We start from the raw sequence: 22,495 nt of genomic DNA on the forward strand, positions 1-22,495 counted from the left end.
CAATCCACAAAAACTAAAAATGTGCAGGAAGGTCCATTATAAAGCTCCCTCAGAATGCCGCCCAAAATGAATATGTGAAAGTATTAACAAACCTTGGATTGTATTTAGAACAACAAGAGATTTGAATACATCTAGTTAGAACATGTAAACTCCACACAGAAAATAACCGGGATTCTAATGCAATATTTTGGATCGTTGAGGTAGAAGTGCTAACCACTGTGCCACAGTGTCTCCCATTATGTTAAAAAAAAGCAGCAGAATAAACAGAGGATATTTGTCAGTCAAATCAATTCTTCAGGTCATCTGAGATTCAAAAGATAAAAGGCAGTGTGGATAATGGCACCTACTGGCAAAGTTGACATTAAAAGCAAACTATCATCTAGATAAAAGCAAAATCACTCTCCAAATGGCACATTTAAGTGTTAGACATTTTTTAAATAAATATTGTAAAACCAGTATCAGCATGGGGCACGGCTATAACTGAATAAGCACATCAGAAATAAATCATAAATGTGACATTTTAGCTGTTAAAACCTTAATTGAATATTCCTTTGGTAAACATTCTAAAAAAATCAAACTTACAAGGGAATAAACAGATTAAGACCATTTTATTACATGCATCTGACAGCACTCACTACACATCAAGCCTTGTTATATGTAAAATAAAGCTTGATTGACTTACAGCCCACAGTTTAACAAGGTGCAGATTCCTCATCATTTACTTCCCTTTCCTAGTTCAGTTCAGTTTAGCGGATCATCTGACAGTCACTTGCTTTGGCAAACTGCTATCAGCTGACTCGGAAAAGTAAAACATATTTGGCCTTGAAAATGTCCCATGTTCTCCACTCAAGTACCGTAAGCAAAGTATTTAAAATTCTTTCTGAAAGCATGCTTTCATTTATCAAAAGAAGACATTTTTCTTGTAAACTGCTGGAATTTGCCTAGTTTAGAATTGTCCCTTTGTAGGAATTACAAAGAATAATCAATCCAAATACTACATTTTCAAAGTGTTTTTCCATCATCCAGAAATAAATAATGCCATAGGCCATTGTCTGTCCTAGGCTACATAAATCATCAGTCTGCTTTGCTTCAGCTTCTCAGCACTGCACCAGAAATGATCGAGTTACATTCTTTTTAGTCACTTAGGGATCTGTCTTCTGGAAAATATAATACCAAAATGACTTAAATGTGTTTCATCACCACCTTGTCCATTTATTTTCAAATCTCAAATAAACAATTCTCAGATCTCGTTTTGAGCACGCCACCTAGCAGGGACAATGTTGTAGTACTGTGGTTTAATTCTAAACATTTGACCGTCATTTATTCCAACACTTTCTTACCTTTGATCACAGCTATAATTTCGTAGAGCTGCAGGGCGAAAGCAGCCTACAAAACGGATCCAACATTAAACGATTAACATTTTTAACAGTGTTTGCAATAGTTTTAGAAACATGTACACCTTTAAACAGCTTTTCAACTGCAAAGACTGTCATGAAGTTGTGCAAGTGACTGTCTATGTTATATCTCCACATTTATCTCATGTGTGAATAACTTTTTCCTTCCAATACTTACATTTTTTTCTTGCATATCCCAAAGACGCATGTGTTAGCTTCAATGGTGATTTTAATTTGACCCCATGTCAGTGTCGATGTTTATCTGAGTGGGCTCTATGATTAAACAATGCCCAATCCTGAAATAACTAACATTCAGTGAACTTTACAAAAAAGAGAGCAGACCATTTAGCCCAACTTTAAGGTCCATCCTTTCATTTTTCTGAGCTGTGTGGTTCCTGTTAGAGCCACTGCTTGACAAAAGACCATTTCATTCTAGGAACAGTTGTTTGCATATTAAATTGGTTCTTTGGGCTTTAAAAAGATTCCTAAAATCTGGACAGAAAAGAAATATTTGATTTGTAGTAGGCCACCTTACAAGAAACCAACAGATCAAGAAAACCTAAATCAAGCCTGTGTTGTTGCATAGCAACAGTCTATTTAAAATCAGCAACATTTTTGTATTTCATATATCTGTTATCATCTGTTTATTATATTATTAGTTATGGAGGCTTTTCTGGAACCTTCATGTGGATGGTCCCTTTGGGAACCAAAAATGGTCTCCTTACATTTACAAGTATCCACAATTCTTCCTGTTTACTGACAGGGTTCTCTCACTACCTTACTGTATGCCACCTTCATCTGTTAGCTTTGAAAAATAGAGAGAGATTCACTCGAAAGAAGCCCCAAATATTCTGTTGTAACTCCCGTTAGGATGACGCAATCTGAACCAAGAAATACAGTATGTCAAGGTATATAGTGTATGTGTAATCGATTGCATTACATGCCATGCTGGAAGTGGTTTCTGTTTTCTGCCAGGCACATTTCAACACAGCGTTCCATCTTCCTGAATGTATTGGCAAGCGTCTTGGTGGGGTACAACAGCAATTTCACGTTGGATATTTTCCTTCAAATCTTCCACAGTGTTATACCCCAAAGGAAGCAGTCTGGTGGAGTCAGATCCGGTGACCGTGTTGGCCAAAGCCCCTTTGAAATTACCCAGTTACCGAAGAAGGACTCGGTTTCTGCCATGCTCTTTGCCGATGTGTGACACGTTGCTCTATCTTGCTGTAAATAACCTTCCGTTAACTCGCAATCATCCAGTTCTGACATTGCTTAAACAAACTGGTGACCAAATAGGTTCACACCATGAAGATGCACTATGCAATGCTATACACCACTATCCTGATGAGAAGTCGAGTGACTGAGTGAAGGGGTACATGCGGTAAGTACCCAGAGGATGCAATTGGAGGTTAAACGTCATGACGGCTGTCCAGCGCCTACCTCATTGCTCCGATGCAGGTGCATCGTGGCTTGTTCTAAGCTCCATATACTGAAGAGCACATTGCACGTTGTTTCATTCAGATTGCTTCATCCTAACGAGAGTTATTACAGAATATTCAGGGCCTCTTTCGAGTGAATCTCTCTGTTCCTCTTAATATTTGCAATTACCATTTTTGATTGAAGTGAGTTTACAAAAAAAACTGGGGGATCACCGAGAGCACAAAGGTAGAAAAAACAGTGAAGTGAACATTACCTTAGCTATATTAAGAACTATAACTTCATGTTTTGAGTTTCAAAGACAAGTCTGTTTGAGGGTGCAGGTATTTTGATTATTGCTACACTAGTCAAATTTTCCACTTCAACCACCTGATTCAGCAGCTTGTTCCAGATTTTAATGAATCGGTTTAAACAAGCGCAGTCTGACTCTTGTTTTAAATGTACTTCCCCTTAAATTTCACCTGTGCTCTCAAGTCCACGTTTCACTGTTTAAAAGAAAGAATTCTGCTGGGCCATCTTTATTCATGCCAATCAAACTGATCCGATTTTGTCATTAAGTCTTCAGAGTAGACTCCTATGTGTGCAAGAGTTCCCAACCAATCATCACTCAGCCAGAAGTACAATGCATGCATTGTAATTGAAATGAAAGAAACAATATGGCTGTTTAGGACTGCGCAAACAGAAGAAAGTTTTTTCTTTTCAATGTCTCCTATTTGCGACACAACGCCAGATAGAAAAAGGAGAAAACAAGAACTAAGCTAGTAGCTAAAATGATCATATGTAAAAAAGTATCTTTATAGCCACCAGTGCGTTATGAAAAGGATTACTGTATTTTGGGAACAGTTGCTCTTTTCCTGGGTGAATTTCTATCTCTTAACATAGGTTTTTGAGGTCAGAGAATCTGTTCTTCATACTGGAATTAAGCATACGTTCCTTGTTTAGATATTCTAATTTAATTTTTAACCATTTTCACAGCCATTTTGGTTATCAAAGGTGCCGGTATATTGTCTTCCTGTCTCTAGGGATGTAGGATTACAGCGATCCCGATCCGAAAACTATTTTGTGCTGGGTTAATAGGTCATCTGATGCAGTGCTTCACTATCCGTTGTCGCAGATATGACCCGGCCGGGATGCCCAGGAGGACTGAAGGAGGGCTCACGCCTCCCTCAGAACATGTGGTGGCGACCGCGGGTACGAGTCTGTTCATGAACATTTTAACTTTCATTTTTACCTAACATTTTATTTTTAATTGCATGTGCTAACAATCTCCCAGTTTTTGACTGTTTTTTGCTACAACCTGACCACCTCTTTTCTCCTGACCAGCCTCTGCTCACTAACACTGGAATACAAATCTGTCAGGAAGGATGAGAACTTGCCATCAAAATGAGATGAGCTTATGAAACTGTGAAAGATTTAAGCTGTTCTGAGAAGTTGTGAAGATGTCCTCCGCTGCAATTCCTAGTCATGTTAATCTGACATTCTCAAGGCAATAAATGATCTGGCAAACTACAAACTGTTAATTGTGGCATACTTTCCAAATTGAAATGGTGTAGCGTGGCATCTGTCTTAGTTGCACATGTAGTGTTCTATGGTATGTTCCAAACTAATGAAGTTCAATCCACTTAACCTGTCAAGGACTTTGTTGCTCTTCTCTGCACAACTTCTTTTTTCAGTTCAAACATCATTCCTGATTCAGTCTCACTACCACATTACAGACAGAAAATAATGTTCCTGTTCTGACTGTAGGGCTCCCAAAACTCAAAATTAGGCCTGAAACTCCAAACATGTCTGAAAAATATGAGGCAGGACTCAGAAGTTCTAACTAAGCCTGGGCTCCAACTCTGAGAAGGAGGTTAGTGATTTGCACACCAAAAACAAGCCAAAGCTCATAATCTCAAATGGGAGAAGGAAACTGTAAAAGCCCCTAACCCAGCAGCAAAGCAGAGGTTATATATATATAAGTTTATTGAAAATAACATTTTAAAAAAAGAAGAAAACTATATAACTAAACAAGACTTAACTGGTTTGTTTGATTTGTAAAATTGTACATATTTATTACATTTTACTTTTGTAAAAAGAAAGAGTAGTGGGTAATTATTACACAAAAACGTGTTTGCTTTTAATATGTTTATTTTTAAGATATGATCTGAATCCAAGGTAATCAAAAAAGGCTATTATAATATCAAAACTCATATTGTAAGTGCACTGTTTCATTTTTAAAATATGATCATGGAAATAGTACTTTTACTTTTATCTTTTGTATTAAAACTATAATGATTTGTACTTAGAGGCAAATAACATACAGTATATTACTTAAGCCTCTCGGGTAAACACAGAAAATCATGTGAAGAAATGTATATTTTATTAAGTGTTAAACGAATAAAGCAGAGGCTGTCAGGATTCAACTATAATGGCAGTCAAGGTGTTATTAAAAAGAAACTTTCCATCCTTTTCCAGGGTGCAGTCTGGGTGCCGCAGCAATGCCAATACGTGGTCTCTCAAGTCAGGGGGTGCTGTAGCTCTGAAATTAACAATTTCAGTGAGGAAGTCGAGCATGAGGTCTCCAATTTCATTATTTGCACCAAAACATTCTGTGATATTGAAAGTGGATGGAATATCAAAGTGCTGATATTTTAAGCCAAATGTGTCCAGAGTCTTCATTATATAATCTGAGGTAATGTAGATGCTAGAATTTGTACAACACAGTTGACTTTTGTATTCTGTCCAAAGCCTTTCCCATCCACTGTTTCCTAAAAGAAATTAACAATAATTTAGTATCTTTAACATTAAGTGCTGTATTACTAAAGCAAATGCAATTACTCGCCACCCCTAGGAGGACAGAGAAAACTTCATAGGGAATTCGACAGTAAAGGTTATTCCAGGGAGAACACCAAAGTAAAGAATCAGGTAAATTAGCAAACTTGTCTGAGGAACATCTGCATTGAAGACACAAGTTCAAAGAGAGGTGTAAAGGATTATGATGATTATGAAGGCAGAAACTCCTCTTTACTGTTGCAGCGTCTTCAGATGGATGAAGTGCACTGAGGAGACACATCGATGAGGGGCCATATTGTCCAACAACACATTGAAGGCAAAGTTACAAGTCCCAAAATACCCACTAGATATTAATGTCTTAGGCACGCAGTACAAATGATATATGAAGAGAAGACTCTTAGCAGTGAAATAGAAACATGTGTCTGCCCAACAGAAAGTTGTCTCTTTTTTAATTTTGTCTCTTTCATAAGCAAATATTTATTGCATGATGTATAAATGTTTAGTCCTGTCATGTTTCTTCTGATGGAAAAAGGGAAAACACAAAAGTACAGCAAAATCATGCCTAATGTCCCTTGGTACCCAAGCCCCCTAAATCTACAGGGCCTCATCCATTTGCTGCTTATAAAGCATGACCAAGCCATTCTCTCAATGTTATGTGTCAGCCTGAGATTATATGTATTTTGTTTTACTGTTTTTGTTATGGTTTTAGATTTTTTTTGTATATTTTAATAATGTAATTTCTGTTAGGTATGTTTATGAATTACTAATTCATAGTAAGTTTAGGTAGATAGTACTTTATCTCCAGCTTTTTACAGGAGTTCCATAAATAAATAAAATAAAACCTCAATTGTCGAAGTAGCAGAACGGAGCTGTGGATGCAAGGTTGTCAGTGCCTCTCGTGGTGGCAATCCATGAACCCGGTGGTGGACACCTAAGGTTCAAGAGGCGGTCAAGTTGAAGAAAGAGTCCTATTGGGTCTGGTTGACATAGTGGGACTCCAGAAGCAGCTGAGGGGTACTGGCGGGCCAAGCGTGTGGTGGCATCGGCTGTCACAGAGGCAAAAACTCGGGCATGGGAAGAGTTTGGGGAAGCCATGGAAAATGAGAAGGTTCTGGCAAACCATCAATCGCCTCAGGAGGGAAAAGCGGTGCTCCACCAACACTGTGTACAGTGGAAATGGGGCCCTGCTGACGTCAACTGCAGACCGTTGGAAGGAATACTTCGAGGATCTTCTGAATCCCACCAGCATGTCTTCCATAGAGGAAGCAGAGCTGGAGGACTCCGGGGGGGCTTGTCCATAACAGGGGGCCGAGGTAGTTAAAAAGCTCAGAGGTGGCAGGGCCCCTGGGCTGGACGAGGTTCACCCTGGGTTCCTCAAGGCTCTGGATGTTGTGGGGTTGTCCTGGTTGACATGTCTCTGCAACATCGCATGGACATCGGGGGCAGTGCCTCTGGATTGGCAAACTGGGGTGACCAGAGGATGTGCTCCAACTATAGGGGGATCATACTCCTCAGTCTCCCTGGTAAGGTCTATTCAGGGGTGCTGGAGAAGAGAGTTCGGTCGATGGTCTAATCTCAGGTTCAGCAGGAACAATACGGATTCTGTCCCGGCCATGGAAAACCGGACCAGCTCTATACCCTGGCCAGGATCCTAGAGGGGGCATGGGTGCTTGCCCAACCAGTCCAAATGTGTTTTGTGGATTTGGAGAAGGCATTCGACCATGTCCCTCGAAGCATCCTGTGGGGTGGGCTCCAAGAGTACGGGGTACAAGGCTCGTTGATACGAGCCATTCAGTCCCTGTACAGGAGGAGCAGGAGCTTAGTCCACACTGCCGGTAATAAATCAGACTCATTTCCTGTTGAGGTTGGACTCCGCCAGGGCTGCCCTTTGTCACCAATTCTGTTCATAAGTTATATGGACAGAATTTCTAGGCGCAGCCAAGGAGCGGAGGGGGTCTGGTTCGGTGACCTCAGAATCTCATCTCTGCTATTTGCGTATGAAGCAGCGGGGATGAGAGTCAGCACCTCTAAATCCGAGGTCATGGTCCTCCGCCGGAAAAGGGTGGAATGCTCCCTCCGGGTTGGGAGTACATTACTGCGTCAAGTGGAGGAGTTCAAGTATCTCGGGGTCTTGTTCACAAGTAAGGGAAGAATGAAGCGGGAGGTTGACAAACGGATTGATGCGGCAACCGCAGTAATGCAGGCTCTGCAACAGTCCATTGTGGTGAAGAGAGACCTGAGCCAAAAGGCGAGGCTGGCAATTTACCAGTCGATCTACGTTCCTATGCTCACCTATGGCCACGAGCTTTGGGTAGTGACCGAAAGTGCAAGATTGCGGATACAAGTGGCCAAAATGAGTTTTCTCCACAGGGTGACTGGACTTTTCCTTAGAGACAGGGTGGGGAGTTCAGTTATTCGGGAGAGACTCGGAGTAGAGTCGCTGCTCTTCCATATTGACAGGAGTCAGTTGAGGTGGTTCGGGCATCTGGTTAGGATGTCCCCACTGGGAGAAGGCCACGGGGCAGACCCAGGACACGCTGGAAGGATTACATCTCCTGGCTAGCCTGGGAACGCCTTGGGGTCTTCCCAGAGGAGCAGGAGGAGGTGACCGGGGAAAGGAAGGTCTGGGCTTTCCTGCTTAGGCTACTGCCCCCGCGACCCGACCTCAGATAAGTGGTGGATAATGGATAAATGGATAGATAAAATAAATAAAAATTATAATAAACAACAGCTCTCCTCTGAGATACACATCATCTATACTAATAAAAGGCAAAGCCCTCACTGACTCACTCATCACTAATTCTCCAACTTCCCGTGTAACTTTTCCTTACAAAAATTGGGCAGGTTTCATTTCGAAATTCTATGCGTAATGGTCATAACTGGAACCTATTTTTCTTCATATACTGTAATGGACTGCAGCTCAATGGTCGTGGGGGGCGGACCTGCGTGTCACATCATCACGCCACCAACATAATCATGTGAACTGACTGTGAACGCAGTACGTAGAAAAGTAGGAAGAGCTCCCAAAGAGCGTTGAAGAAAAACGCATACAAGCTTATTCATAAGTGCAGCTACTGCGGAAACAAAGCACGGTGTAAACCGTAAGTTTAAATTAAGTTTATGGCCACGCTCCCGCTGACGTTTGTCATGCTTTCGTCGAATACTTTATTCGCGAGATACAAGTTTAATGAGAAGACACGAGGTATAAACAAGACTTTGGATCACTTTGTAACGGAGTTAAAATTGCTGTAGCGAGAAACTTAAGTGCCGGATCTTAGCTAACATTAAATAAAGCTGTGGACATCGCAACATCACACAAAAGAGCAGCTCATGTGAATTGACTGAACGCAGTACGAGTGATCACTTCCATGCATCAAACCTGTTCAAAAAACGAATTACACAATTGACAAGGTAGGAAAAGAATATGTTCCGAGCTGAGCTCCACAGCTAACGCGGTCTTGCAGAAGCAACTTCGTCATGCTGCCACCAAATACTCACAGAAAAATCCACAAGCTAATACACACGCTGTCTCTAGAGTTTCTCCACACTCAATGTATTCCTCGCATCCCCGTTGTACCCTCTGATCTCCCATTTCAATTCAGATGCCTCCAATTTCCAATAAGGCTCTGCTGCGCGATGACAAGTAATAAGTCTCAGGGACAAACCCTACAAAAGGTTGCCATTGATTTCAGGCAAGATTGCTTTTCTCCCGGACAACTATACGTTGCATTCTCAAGAGTGAGCTCGTGCAGCTTTGTCATATTACAACTGGAGTGCTGAACTGACAACGTGCTATATAAAGAGAACTATAACAATCGTAATAAATGATCAATAAAACAGCGGAGAACCCGTGGATTAAATAAAAAGGCAGCTTCCTTGGTGAAGCAAGGAAAAAGGATGCCTTATATGTTGTTCGTTTATAAAACAGTGGAGAAGCTGTGTAAAGGCTGCTTCACAAAAAACCAGCGGAGCGCCTTATATGAACAGGCAGTCAGCTAAAGAAGGGAATCAATAAATATCTATAATAGTAAAAAACGAACAAAAAATAGCATACATGCCACGGATTAAATAAAGGAAATGGGTACCTGAAAAGCAAAGTAAGTCTCAAATAGCTACACAATAACTATAACAATCGTAATAAACGAACAATAAAATAGTACAGAACCACGAAGCAAGGAGAAACGATGGGCTTATATGGTGTTCGTTTATAAAGCAGCAGAGAAGCTGTGTGAAGGTAGCTACACAAAATCACAGCAGAGTGCCACACTCTAAATGTATTCCTCGCATCACCGTTATACCCTCTGATCTCCCATTTCAATTCAAATGCCTCAAATTTCCAGTAAGGCTCTGCTTCGCGATAACAAATAAGTCTAAGGGACAGATCCTACAAAAAGTTGCCATTGATTTGAGCCAACATTGCTTTTCTCCTGGACAACTATACATTGCATTCTCAAGAGTAATCTCAGTGCACAGCTTGGTCATATTACAGAGTGCTGAACTGACAACGTGGTATACAAAGAGATCCTTAACAGATAGTTATTGGTATATTTTCCCTCAGTTTAAAAAGGTTTTCTTTTCTTCTTAATAAAAATTTAAAAGCAGTCCTTCGTAGCTACGAAGTGCGGGGATTTTGCTATACACACACACACATATATATTAATATATATATATAAATATATATATATATATATATATATATATATATATATATATATATATATATATATATATATATATATATATATATATATATATATATATATATATATATATATATATATATATATATAAAAAAGCCCTCACTGACTGACTGACTGACTCATCACTAATTCTCCAACTTCCCGTGTAGGTAGAAGGCTGAAATTTGGCAGGCTCATTCCTTACAGCTTACTTACAAAAGTTGGGCAGGTTTCATTTCAAAATTCTACGCATAATGGTCATAACTGGAAGCTATTTTTCTCCATATAATGTAATGGAGTTGAGCTCGATGGCCGTGGGGGCGGAGTTTCATGTGACATCATCACGCCTCCCACGTAATCACATGAACTGACTGTCAATGCATTACGTAGAAAATCAGGAAGAGCTCCAAAAAGCGCTGAAGAAAACATGCATTATACAATTGAGAAGGCAGCGAAACAATAAGAAGCGAGCGAGTGACATACTGTACAAGCATATTCATGCCTGTAGCTACTTCAGAAACAAAGCATGGTGTAAAACTAAAGTTTAAATTAAGTTCATAGACAGGCTGCCGCTGGCGTTTGTCATGCACACGGCTAATGCGGGATACAAGTTTAATGAGAGGAATCAGGGTATAAATGACAGTTTTGATCACTTTCTAACTAAGTTCAAATTGCTGGTCAAAGGCTGTGCTTATGCAAATTCTGAGAGACTGTGTTTGTGGGGGGATTGACAGTTAAGGCGGGTGGAGGAGTGACGTCATCCTCTCCCCTCCCATTCACCTCATTTCGCTCTGAAATAAGCTCCGCGGCTAACGCCGTCTTCAGAAGCAACTTTGTCACACTGCCACCAAATACTCACAGAAAAATCCACAAGTTAATACACACGCTGTCTCTAGAGTTTCTCCACACTGAATCCTCCAGGCACTACTTACAAAAGGTTACATTGACAATCGTGTTAAGTTATTTTTAAAATGTTTCCTTTTCTTCTCGATTCATTTTACCCTCGCACCCCCTTGGTTTGAGAAGAAGTATGAAAAAATATAAGGTTAACACAGAAAAACAGATCACCAATTCAAGCTTTATGAATAATCGATTTGCCATCAATAATTGTTTTGGTAAAGCCATACTCAGTGTAATCCTCCTTCCATTTTATAATTTTTCCGCCAATAGCCATGATTAAATGAACGGTAAAAAAGTAAGAGCGAAGCGAGGGTGACTTATTCAGGCAGGCATATATATGACAGCAACACTCATGACAATGTCAATCATGTTACATTATTATTAAAATGTTTCCTTTTCTTTTTCATAACTTCTTTAACACACTACTTCTCCACTGCGAAGCACGAGTATTTTGCTAGTTATCCATAAAAAGAAAAAAAAGTTCTGACTTAGCTATAGATACAAGAGACATCACAGTGAGGCACTATAAAGGCATTTCGTAGTTGGTATAAAGAAGCTGTGGTAGTGTTTCTTGACATACTTCTCCTGAATAATTTGTGCTGCTCTTCCACTTGCTTTGAAAAGGTGAGCCATGGGAGGTGGGACCACTCTGACATCAGTGCTGCCAAGATCTCCCTCTGGGCTATTTACTGAGCCAGTAAAGGATTCTCAGTAGTGAGGTAAGAAAGAGTTTGTTTTTGTATGGATTTATTGTTTCTTTTATGATACTTCCTGCCCTGTCTTTGAATTGTTCATATCTGATTCTGTATTGGGACTTGTTTGTCTTTGGAATAACTTGTTGGCAACACTTTTTTTGCTTTTTCGAATATTTTATTAAATACATATTCTTGTACTTGTATATGGCAGTACTTTGCTTGACTCGTCTGTATACAGGTAATCCACAGTTTGATAGTTCCCTCATTTATAAGGCATGCTGATATATATTTTTGAATATTTCTTTTAAAGCCATTTCTCATTTTTGAGCAAGTTAGGCTGCAACCTGATGGTTAGAATTTGGGGTTAGCTGACTTAGAGTGAGCCTCTTCTGGGCAGGCCAGTGAAGGTCCTAGCTTGCTTTGTAGGTCTTTTGGAGGCCTTTAAATGTTTTAAACTCCATCCCAAGGTACAATAAAGGTCACATACCATTATCACTTCAAAGGTTAAGAGCAGCCTACTTTAACTAATGAGTCACTAGGCAAAACTCCCCTTAAAGACTCCCAGAGTCCCTGTACCTCTAAGAATACATCAACAGTGTGTTATCTCCTCTTCTATTTTTGATGTCCTTGGGGAGAGTTTCAAGCCACAGTCAAGACTATCCAATTTCAGGACCACAGGAGTGGATGGCATTGTCCTCTCGGCTTCATCAAACTGACCAACACACAGAAAGGGTACACAGCAGAGAGTTATGAAAATGGAACGAGAAAGTGTGGGATAATGGTGCTTTCTGAGAAAAGAGTGACTTGTTCTCGCCATTCGAAAAACTATAAAGTGGTCCCAAACTGCTTTGGCCCCTCTTGACCCTAAATTTATTTTAGTGTGTTTGAAAATGCATGTAATAATAGTCACTATGGACTATAATTAACAAGGTAATATTGATTACACAAATGAGAAGGTGCAAAACGTATTGAAGTCCATATATCAGTAACTAATGTAAGCAGCTTGCAATCTTCTATTAGTCTTACTTGTTGCAACTTTTCCAAGTTTGTTAAAACTGATGTTAGAAAGTCGATTTACTGCAACTGAGAATGGTAATTTAGGTTTGCCACTCTAATATATGCCTTGTCTGGCAGTTTATAGCTAATTAGCTCTAATTAGATACATTGTACCAAAGTGATTTCTTATTATATGTGTTTTCCCTTTGCTACTCAGTATTGGCATGTCATTGATTTAATATTTGTCTTTTAAGTCAGGCAATTGTATCATTTGGGTTGATGTCTAATAACTAATTACTTTACATTTAATAGAAACAAAGATTAAAAATACTTGATACAAGCTTAAGTTCTAATATAAATAAACTTTATGAAATATAACATTACAAAGATAAAAAAGCAGTATTTCTACTAGTATTTAAACTTTTGTTCATTACAAATATGTAATAACAAAATTAATATAAACCAATTCCAAAAGTATTACTATTGAATCATATTTTTATACAAATTACCAATGAAATTGTTGAAATATAAAATCGTTCTATACCTATATAATAAAATATATCTAGAAGGTTCACCTATATAGTACAAATATGATTTTAAATACATAACAATGCAAATCAAAGAGTTTAAAATATGGCAAAAGTGATAGTAGTGGCCCTTCTGGCACTATCCATACCCAGAGTAACAAAGAAAAGGACAGGGAAGGCTCTGTTTTTAACAAAAATAATATATCAGGAATGGATAATTGAAGGGAGAAATACAAAGAACAAAAGAACAATAACTGTTCAGACAGTGCAGCACCCATACAGTCCCCTTCTGTCCCCCTGCTTTCACTCGCTGTGACCCTGGCCCTGTCCCCACCCTCCTCCTGAGTCCACACTCAACTGGTGTTTATGAGTGAGGAAACTTTGTAATCCTTCCTGAAATCATTTCTGCTCAATTCCTAGAATTGCTCATTTAGCCTTTAAAGGCCTTCCATTTTCTGCAGGCATGCCATGGTAGAACTTCTTCTGGTGGCTCATTGTGTACCTCAATCCCTAATATGTCAGATTTCCTAAAATTGACAGTCCTCCAAGACAGCTCCCCAGCTGTTTGTCCTATTAGAAGGATTGTATCATCCCATATATTCCATTCTAGAAATGTGCCTGTGTTGTGAATTAGTGCTTTCAAAATAGTAAAAAATCCCTCCAAAACGACCCCCAAACTAGGCCAGGACCTTCACTGGCCTCTGTAGAGGTATGCCTCACCACAAACTCCACAGACTGGCTTTGGCCAACACAGGCCAAAAGGAGAACTGGCTTTTAAATAAAAAAAAAACCTTTAATGTCCCATGATTACATCCTGTTTTAATATGATTTCAGTTAAAATAGGATGCAGTGAGTGTGTACTCTCTTCCTTCCATCATGGGCATTTACACCATACGCTGCATCCGCAAAGCCACCAGCATTGTGAATGACACAACACACCCTTCACACTCACCGTTTACACTCCTGCCATTGGGAAAAATGTACTGAAGCATTCGGGCCCTTACCACCAGAATGTGTAACAGTTTCCCCCCCACCCCAAGCAGTCAGATTCCTGAACACTCATGGACCGGTCTGATATTTGATATATGTGTTTTGCTCTGCAATGTTGCACTTTGTTATATATCATGTGCCTTTATGTTATGTGTTGTGGATTCTTCATTGTCCTGTATTCTATGAAGCACCATGGTCCTGGAGGAATGTTGTTTCATTTCACTGTATGCTGTACTACTGTATATGGATGAAATTACAATAAATACTCTTGAACCTTGAATCTGTGAAAATCCTTTGACACTGCATTAGCCTTCTTTAGAGAAGAGTCATTTTAGCCAAACGTTTTCAGTAATTTTTTACACCTTGCACCTCAGTTCTGAATTTTAAATTTAGAAGGCCTGAAAACATGTATTTGTACTGATATTTAAGTATTCTGCCTTGAAGCCGAGTCCTACCAACAAAAAATTTAATTATGCATATGCATAATGACAATAAAGAATTCTATCTACAGTATATTCTGATTTTGTTAATGTATGTTCTATAGAGTTCTTCCCTGGATAGGGTTAAAAATACAGGCCAAAGGGACAGCTAGAAAAAAGGATCTTGACTTAACAACTGGGAAAGAATCACTCTTACAGTGACAGCATTCATTACCATGCCTGATCTTGGGGATGGGGCAGTGATAATTAGCTTATTAAAAGGTCCCAAATTGGCTACAGTGCACATAGGTGGTTCTCTGTGCTATATATTAGCTCCTTTCATCAGAGCCAGTCAATCTATTAGGCAACTCAGGCAAAGGGCACCATTTATGATGGTTAAGGGGAGCAAGTTCTTGACATGGAGGGTCATCGTGCTGTGCACTCTGGAACCACTACCAATATCCCCCAACCCCCACAGCCAACTGCTATGCTACGGACACCTCAGGGTGCCATTTGGGTAATTTAAGGAGTACATAGTCAAGGTGGAACCCCCCACCTCCCAACCTCAAAGTCTAATATGCAAGGTGCACTAGGGACATCATTTATGTAACTCAAGCAGTGCATGCTCTAGACATTGTGGTAATTCAAGAGGCTCACGCTCCAGTTACCAAGGGGCACCCCTCCAGTAATCTAACAAGGATACAGAATGCACGCTATAGACCAATATGAAACTCAAGGGGCAGGCACTCTGGACATGGCCTAGGGTTCCATATGGGCTTTGACTGGCACTGCCTACCATCCATAAGTTAGGTCATGTTACTTGGGGGTTGCCTGCTTTGTTTGACTGTTCGCTTGGGATCAGGACTGCAGAGGTGCCTAGGGGCACTAGAAAGAGCTCTGACAAGAGGACTCTCAGGGCCTCTAAAGCACATTCCTGACTGGATTAGTTCCAGTGACTACTTTAGAAGCAGCTGAGCCTTGCATCAAGAAAACCCAGAATATCCTGGAATAAATATACAGTAAACTGGCATAATTGACTAAGGCAAATAATTTGCATTTGTGTTAGTCTGCTGGTGTATCTTATACTATTATTTTTTGGTTTTATTTTATTATTAATAGTTTGATCTACTTAATTAAACAAGAAATTGCCTCCATTTAAGCATAGGTGTTTCTAGGAGAGAGAAATTCATTGCAAGCCAAATTCTTATCTTGAAGGAAGTATGTCTCTGCTTATATTCTCCCTTTAATTATCCATTCCTGTGTTTGGAAAATTCTTGTTCCATCTTTGGTTAACACAAAAACATGACTGTGGTATAGCGGGTCCGTAGCTTCAAAAAAAAAAAAAAAAAGGCCAGGTTTTAAATCCGTATAGCCGTGTTGGTCTCTGTGGGCGCAATTGCACGACCGTGGGGAGTTAATGAGGTAATGGGAGCGAGTCGCACCTTCATGTGTGGATGCGGTCATTCTCAATTGCCTCATTGGCTTCCTGTAGTGTGTGATTAAGGCGCTGTGCCCACGGAGGTGCGCAGAGGTATGTGTATATATATATATATATATATATATATATATATATATATATATATATATATACGGGTCGACACCAGAGAAAGGGGGAGATAGAAATGGAAGGAAAAGAGAGATGAATAGATGCATCAAGGATGGAGGTGAAGAAATATGAGGTTAATGGACAGGAAAGAGCAGTCCTAGCAGGATAAGCTGACCACCTATAGCAGGAGACAGAACGAGCTGGGACGTTTGAAGGAGCATTTAGTCGGTTGCACTCTGGGGGCTAGTTCGCCCCACTGAATGTTCGAGTGAGTGGGGTGAGCAAGGCAGGTGTCCTTCAGAGGGATCTGAAGAGAAAGTACAGGAGCGCTTAGGACGAAGTGAGGAAAGCCGCCCTCGATGGTCTGGCAGTGATGTCTGTAGGGAAGCCAAGACGGAGGGTGGCTGAAGGTGCTCATTGATGTTGAGTCTCCGCCGACTGAGGGAGCAATGGGTGAGACGGAGGTGGGCGCCGGAAAGTAAACAGAGAGATAGACTGCACTTTAACTTTTGCATTTTAACCTGGGATTTTAAAGGATTTATTTATTGGTAATTTTTATCCCCACTGGAGACTTGGTTTCATGGAATATTTATTGAAACTGATGCACTGCACTTTTTGTTTTGATTATTATTATAATAAAAGCACTTTGGCCCTGGCTTCATTTGAGAATTGTCCTCATTTGTCAGCTCATCTCGTTGACATTACCGACGGTGTTGAGTTCAGGGCCCCTACATAAGGACGTTGGAAGCCTAAAGAGAACCCGCAGCATCACAATGACCCAATAGGTTTTTTTTTCTCCAGATTTTTACAGTTCCTTACTTATGCATTAAATCATTATCATTTGCTCCAAATTGTGTGCTTTTTTTTTTTTTAAAAGAGCTATCTGTATTTTCTGGTTTAACTTGTCATGCCTCATGCCTTGTGTCTGTTCTAGTCAGGTCCGGTTTCCTTTGTTGCCTATTGGTGAGCATGTTCATGCCACACTGTTAGAAGATAATCCACTGTACATAATTTCTGGTGACTTAAGGGTATTTAAAGGGCTCTTTTAACATGATATTTTATGGTTTCCCAGTTTTTATTGCCTCTCTATTGCCATGGCTGTTCTCTGGAAAAAGTTGTTGCCCATTTCTAAGCCATTCATTACAGAGGTACTAAAATGTTACACCATGTCTTTGGTCATACCTCCCTGTGTCTTTGTCATGCCTCCCACATTGGTCTGTGATCATAAATAGTGAACAAATTGTTGGTACTCCTCCATGAAAAAAATAAAGAAAAACTCACAATTGTCTCTGACAAACTTGACATAAGTAATTGGCACCCATCACTTTGTTCCATATTTAACAGAAATCAGACACTGCCTTAGAGTTTTGCTTAAGATAATCAGTCAGTCATTTTCCAACCCGCTATATACTAAAAGGGTCACAAGGGTCTGCTGGAGCCAATCCCAGCCAGCACAGGGTGCAAGGCAGGAAAAAATCCCGGGCAGGGCGCCAGCCCACCGCAGGGCACACACAAATGAAAATAGCATGGACAAAACTAATGGGACCCTATACCTAATATTTTGTTGCTCAACCTTTAGAGACAATCATGGCAAACAAGAATTTCTCCTGTTGCTTTCAATGTGCTGTTTCATTCGACTACATCTTTGGATTTGAGATTGGGAATGTGTTTATTGAATTTTTGAACCTCTGCTCTGTTCTTTGATGACAGGTTTTGGATACTGTATTGGGACTTTGTTCACTGTAGATTGCTTTGCCTATTCAGGCAATTCCTTGTGCTATACAGAGCTTTGTGTATTGCAGAGCCTTCTTGAAAATAAATCTTTTATTTTTACAAAGATGTGTTCTCAGCCTATTGGGTTTCTAGCCTGAGTTTTTGATGGTGTTTCTTCCCCCTTTAGTCAGCAACATTTGAAAGTGTTTTTGTGCATGTGCTTTCGGGGTTCCCCAGTTTCACATCACACTCTTCTTGAGTGAACTGCTCCAGCTGTGTCAGGTTTGAAGGAGGCCTTCTAAAGACTGCTTGTTTCAGTTCTTTCCATAGATGTGTGATAGGATTCAAATCAGAGCTCATAGAATGCCACTTCAGAATAGTCTAATCTTTTGTTCCTAGCCATTCATGGGTGCTTTTAGCTGTGTTAGACGATCTAAGACATTAAACTGACACATAGCTTTCTCACACTGAGCAGCGCGTTTCGCTCCAGAATGTCTTAATAGTCTTGAGAGTTCATTGTTCCCTGCACAGACTCAAGGCACTCTGTGCCAGAAGCAGCAAAGCAGTGCCAAAACATAACCGATCATCCTCCATGTTTCACAGTAGGTATGGTGTTCTTTTCTTTGAAGGTTTCATTTTTTCATCTGTGGACATATTGGCAAGTCACATCAGCTCTAAGGTCCAGTTTTGTCTCAACTGTCCAAAGGACATTCTTTCAGAAGCATTGTGGTTGTCAACATGCATTTCAGCAAATTCCAGTCTGGCTTTTTTATGTTTTTCTTTCAACTGTGGAGCCTATTTGGGTCTTCAAAAAATCGACGGATGGTGTGATCAGACACTTAACCTAGTAGTTCAACTTTTATCTCTTTGGATGTTGTCCTTGGCTTTTTGTTTACCATTCTCCCCATCCTTCTTTCCATTCTTGAGTTGATTTTCCTTTTCTGGCCATGTCCAGGGGTTTGGCTTCAGTCCCTATGGACCTTAAACTGCACAATAAAATTTCCAGTTGTTGCCTCAGGAACATGAGGCTGCTTGGAGATGGTCTTATAGCTCTGCCTTTAACATGCTTTTCTATAATTTTCTTTCTGATCTCCTCAGATAACTATCGATCTCCTTGGCTTTTTCAGGACCATGTTCAATGTGGGACACAAGATGAAACCAAACCAGAGAGGGACTATTTTTGAAAAATTACTGTAATCTAATTATTGATTATATTTTCTAGGCACAAACAAATGTGTCCAGGGGATTTTAGAATATTTTTGTAGAATAAGTAATACTTTATCTCTTTTTTTTCATGTAGTTTAAAGGCATACGTGAGACAATTGCTTTTCATTTAATTACATTTCAGAAGGCACATAGCACTTTACAAATGAGTTGTAAGGGAACCAGCAAATATGTCCACATCTGTACAACTGCACAGCAGTGACCATTTAAACTCATCAGATTTATCATTAACTAGCTAGCTCAGACCATGAGCCTAGCGTTTAATTCTAAGGGTCCTCCCTGTGTGGTAGTGCTTTAAATAGCAAGAAAAGAACTATATAAATGTAATGAATTATTACCACTACTACTATTATCTAATTGAAAATAATTCAACATAGTTTAACTGCATTCTGCACATTCTCAACACACCCATATCAAGGTGTTTGTTACGTTTATTAATAAAATGCAATTAATTTTTTAATTCAACAGATGGTGTATATAATTGATGCTACAACCTAATAAAGGAAATTTTAAATGGAATAAAAAGGCTAAAAGAGGAAGTACTAACTCCATTGGTGTCCACTGACTGTCACACATAGGGAAGAAGCTGATGCTTTGACTAGAGTTTGAGAGGGTCTCCATACTCCAGTTCTGGGAGGCCAGTATGCATTTTTTATAACTGTTATTAGGTTTTGTTATTTGTTTACATGATTTATTATTCCTGTTATTTTGGTACATTAATGAGAGCAGATAACCAGAATATTTATATTAAAATATTTATAGTTTATCAAACTCCTTTTTTCATCCTCTTTTTCCTGCATTTTTTTTCTATTTAAATTTTCCTTTATTAAGTTAGTGTCACTCTGTCTGCCATTTAGTTAAGGATTGTCAACAGCAGTGCTACTATTTGTAATGAAAAATTCAATGTATTAATTAACAGATTTTACTTTACTCATTTTACATCTGTGTATACATTATACAATATCTGTTTCAATAAAATATTTGAAAAGAAAAAAGTAAAGGCCTGAGAAATATTATTCTGCTTTGGTCCACAGAACATTTTGATGGTGCTCATGGAATGGAATTGGAAAAAAAACACTGCTGTCAATTTTGTCTAATTAAGACATTGGTTACAGCAACAATGGTGGCGTTTCAGGAACTGAGATTCAGACCTGAGTTAGCTGACAACTATTGTGACCATAGCATCTCATTATTGGTTTTCTGCTGGTTATGGGAAAAAAGAAACAATCTTAAAAAGCAAGTTAATTAAAATGAAGGCAAAAGTATTATGTTCCATTCCAGGAATTGGTTACTAATTCAGAAACAAACATCTGCAAACACTGTGCCGCTCGACAATCGTGATCTAAAGAATGTAGAACTTGACAAGAAAACCCAATCGCTAACAGCTAAAATCCTACTACCGCCTAATAGTTGTGCGAGGATTACATAAAAGGATGAACCTAAATATCTCATGAGTGAGCCTAATGTTATTTTTATTATGGTAAAAATACATTCATTTAAAAAATGTTGCAGCAACATAAACTTAACAATACCAGACATTGCAAAGCACAAATGCTCAAATATAATTTTGGCCAGTTGCATTTTATAACAGTAAACAGACTGAATACTGTTTTTGCCATTCCTTGCAAGTTGTGTATGCATACCTCATGTTTGCATTTCCACTCTCAGAATCTGCAAATGAATCTATCCTCAGTTATGTTATCATCAGAATGACATTTTGCATTACAACCATGTGCTGTGCCTGTTGTACCAATGAACCATAGAACTGCGCACCTTACTGGATGAAGCAGAAGTTGGGAACTTTGTTACCAATTGAGATAATGGCTTGTGACTATCAAAGACATAACTTGGTCGATCCTTTCACACTGAGTGGTTGTAGATTTTCCAGCACATTCAGTAGTTACCTTGGTAGCAAGCGCATTGCAAAATTTGGCACATCTAGATACGGGGTTTTCAGTTGCCACTGGGGCAGCACTGAAATTTTTAATCAGACTCTGCCATGCTTTGCAGTTCTGCTTGTTTCCTTTCGCTAATAGAACCTAAAATGTTTTTTTTTTTTTGTAGAGATATTATTCACGTTTTTCTCAACAAGGAGAACATCACTAGTAAAATTCAGTAATTTGCCAGTTGACAGCCTCCTGTTAGCGTCACATGTTTTGATTGGCTGTAATTGGTAAAATGTAAAACCAGTTTTATTTTCTAAAAATTGTTAGGTAGACTATGAGGTAAAATCATTATCCATTAAAATTTTCAATATAGGCCAAGTGTAATTTTCATTTAAATAAAAAAAAAACAAAAACAGAAAAGAATAAGGTTGAGAGCACACACTGATACAGCGCATTGCCACACTCACCATGCGACAAACCACTCAATTAGGACCCAAGTGAAGCCATGCAATGGGTGACACCTCAGCACACTACTTAGGTTTTCTACAGTGGCTGGAGTGCCAATCCTGCCACCAACCCCCAAGTTTTCCCTGCAAGTTGCAGTGTCTACTTGCAGGTTAACGTCATACCCAGGATGGAGCAATTGTAGGTTAAGACCCTTGTTCAGGGAGCTAAGCAACAAAACAGGGTGGGCCAATGAGAAAAGTGGCTGGCGGAACACCTCCTACTGCTTTCCTGTATTATCATGAACAAACAAATCATTATCTCGTAATTAGAAGTTATTTCAAGATTCACAACTAATGGCTGCTTTATTGTGGATGGAAAGCAATGGAAAAACATTGCTTGCATATGGAGGGGTATCAAATATAGACCATTTAAAAAATAATAAGTGAGGCTTAAAGCGGTAACAGTAGGGGCTGAGGTTTGAATCCACTCACTGTGTCACTGCATGACTTTTGTGTACTCAACTGGACAATGTTTGCATGCTTTTAAATTAGCGAATATATTTTTCTAATAATAATAATAATATCATCACAGGGGTGGCATGGTGGTGGAGTGGTAGTTAGACACGGGTTTGCTTCCCGGCTTCTCCTTGCGTGGAATTTGCATGTTCTCCCTGTGTGTGCGTGGGTTTTCTCTGGGTGCTCTGGTTTCCTCCCACAGTCCAAAGACATGCAGGTTATTTACTATTCGTTATCCTAAAAGGAACTATTCAGTGAACAAAACTAAACCAAAAAATGAACTAAGCATGAATTAACATATCAGGATATCATGGTGGTACAGCCTCGTAGTAAGGAGACGAAGCTTTGCATT

The 22,495-nt window shown here is 39.4% G+C and overlaps 1 protein-coding gene across 3 annotated transcripts in view; it reads right to left on the reverse strand.

Annotated features, from left to right (window-relative positions):
- Positions 1 to 4,943: 4,943 nt before the first annotated feature.
- The window catches only part of hnmt (histamine N-methyltransferase), an 80,308-nt gene continuing 62,756 nt past the window's right edge, over positions 4,944 to 22,495 (reverse strand). For all 3 annotated transcript variants that reach the window (XM_039757377.1, XM_039757376.1, XM_039757378.1), the window contains one exon: positions 4,944 to 5,581. In XM_039757377.1, coding sequence (XP_039613311.1) covers positions 5,226 to 5,581 — 356 coding nt within the window. In that variant the 3' untranslated portion in view covers positions 4,944 to 5,225. The remainder of the gene's footprint in view (positions 5,582 to 22,495) is intronic.

The sequence above is a fragment of the Polypterus senegalus genome, chromosome 6, assembly GCF_016835505.1.
Source record: "Polypterus senegalus isolate Bchr_013 chromosome 6, ASM1683550v1, whole genome shotgun sequence".
NCBI lineage: Eukaryota > Metazoa > Chordata > Cladistia > Polypteriformes > Polypteridae > Polypterus > Polypterus senegalus.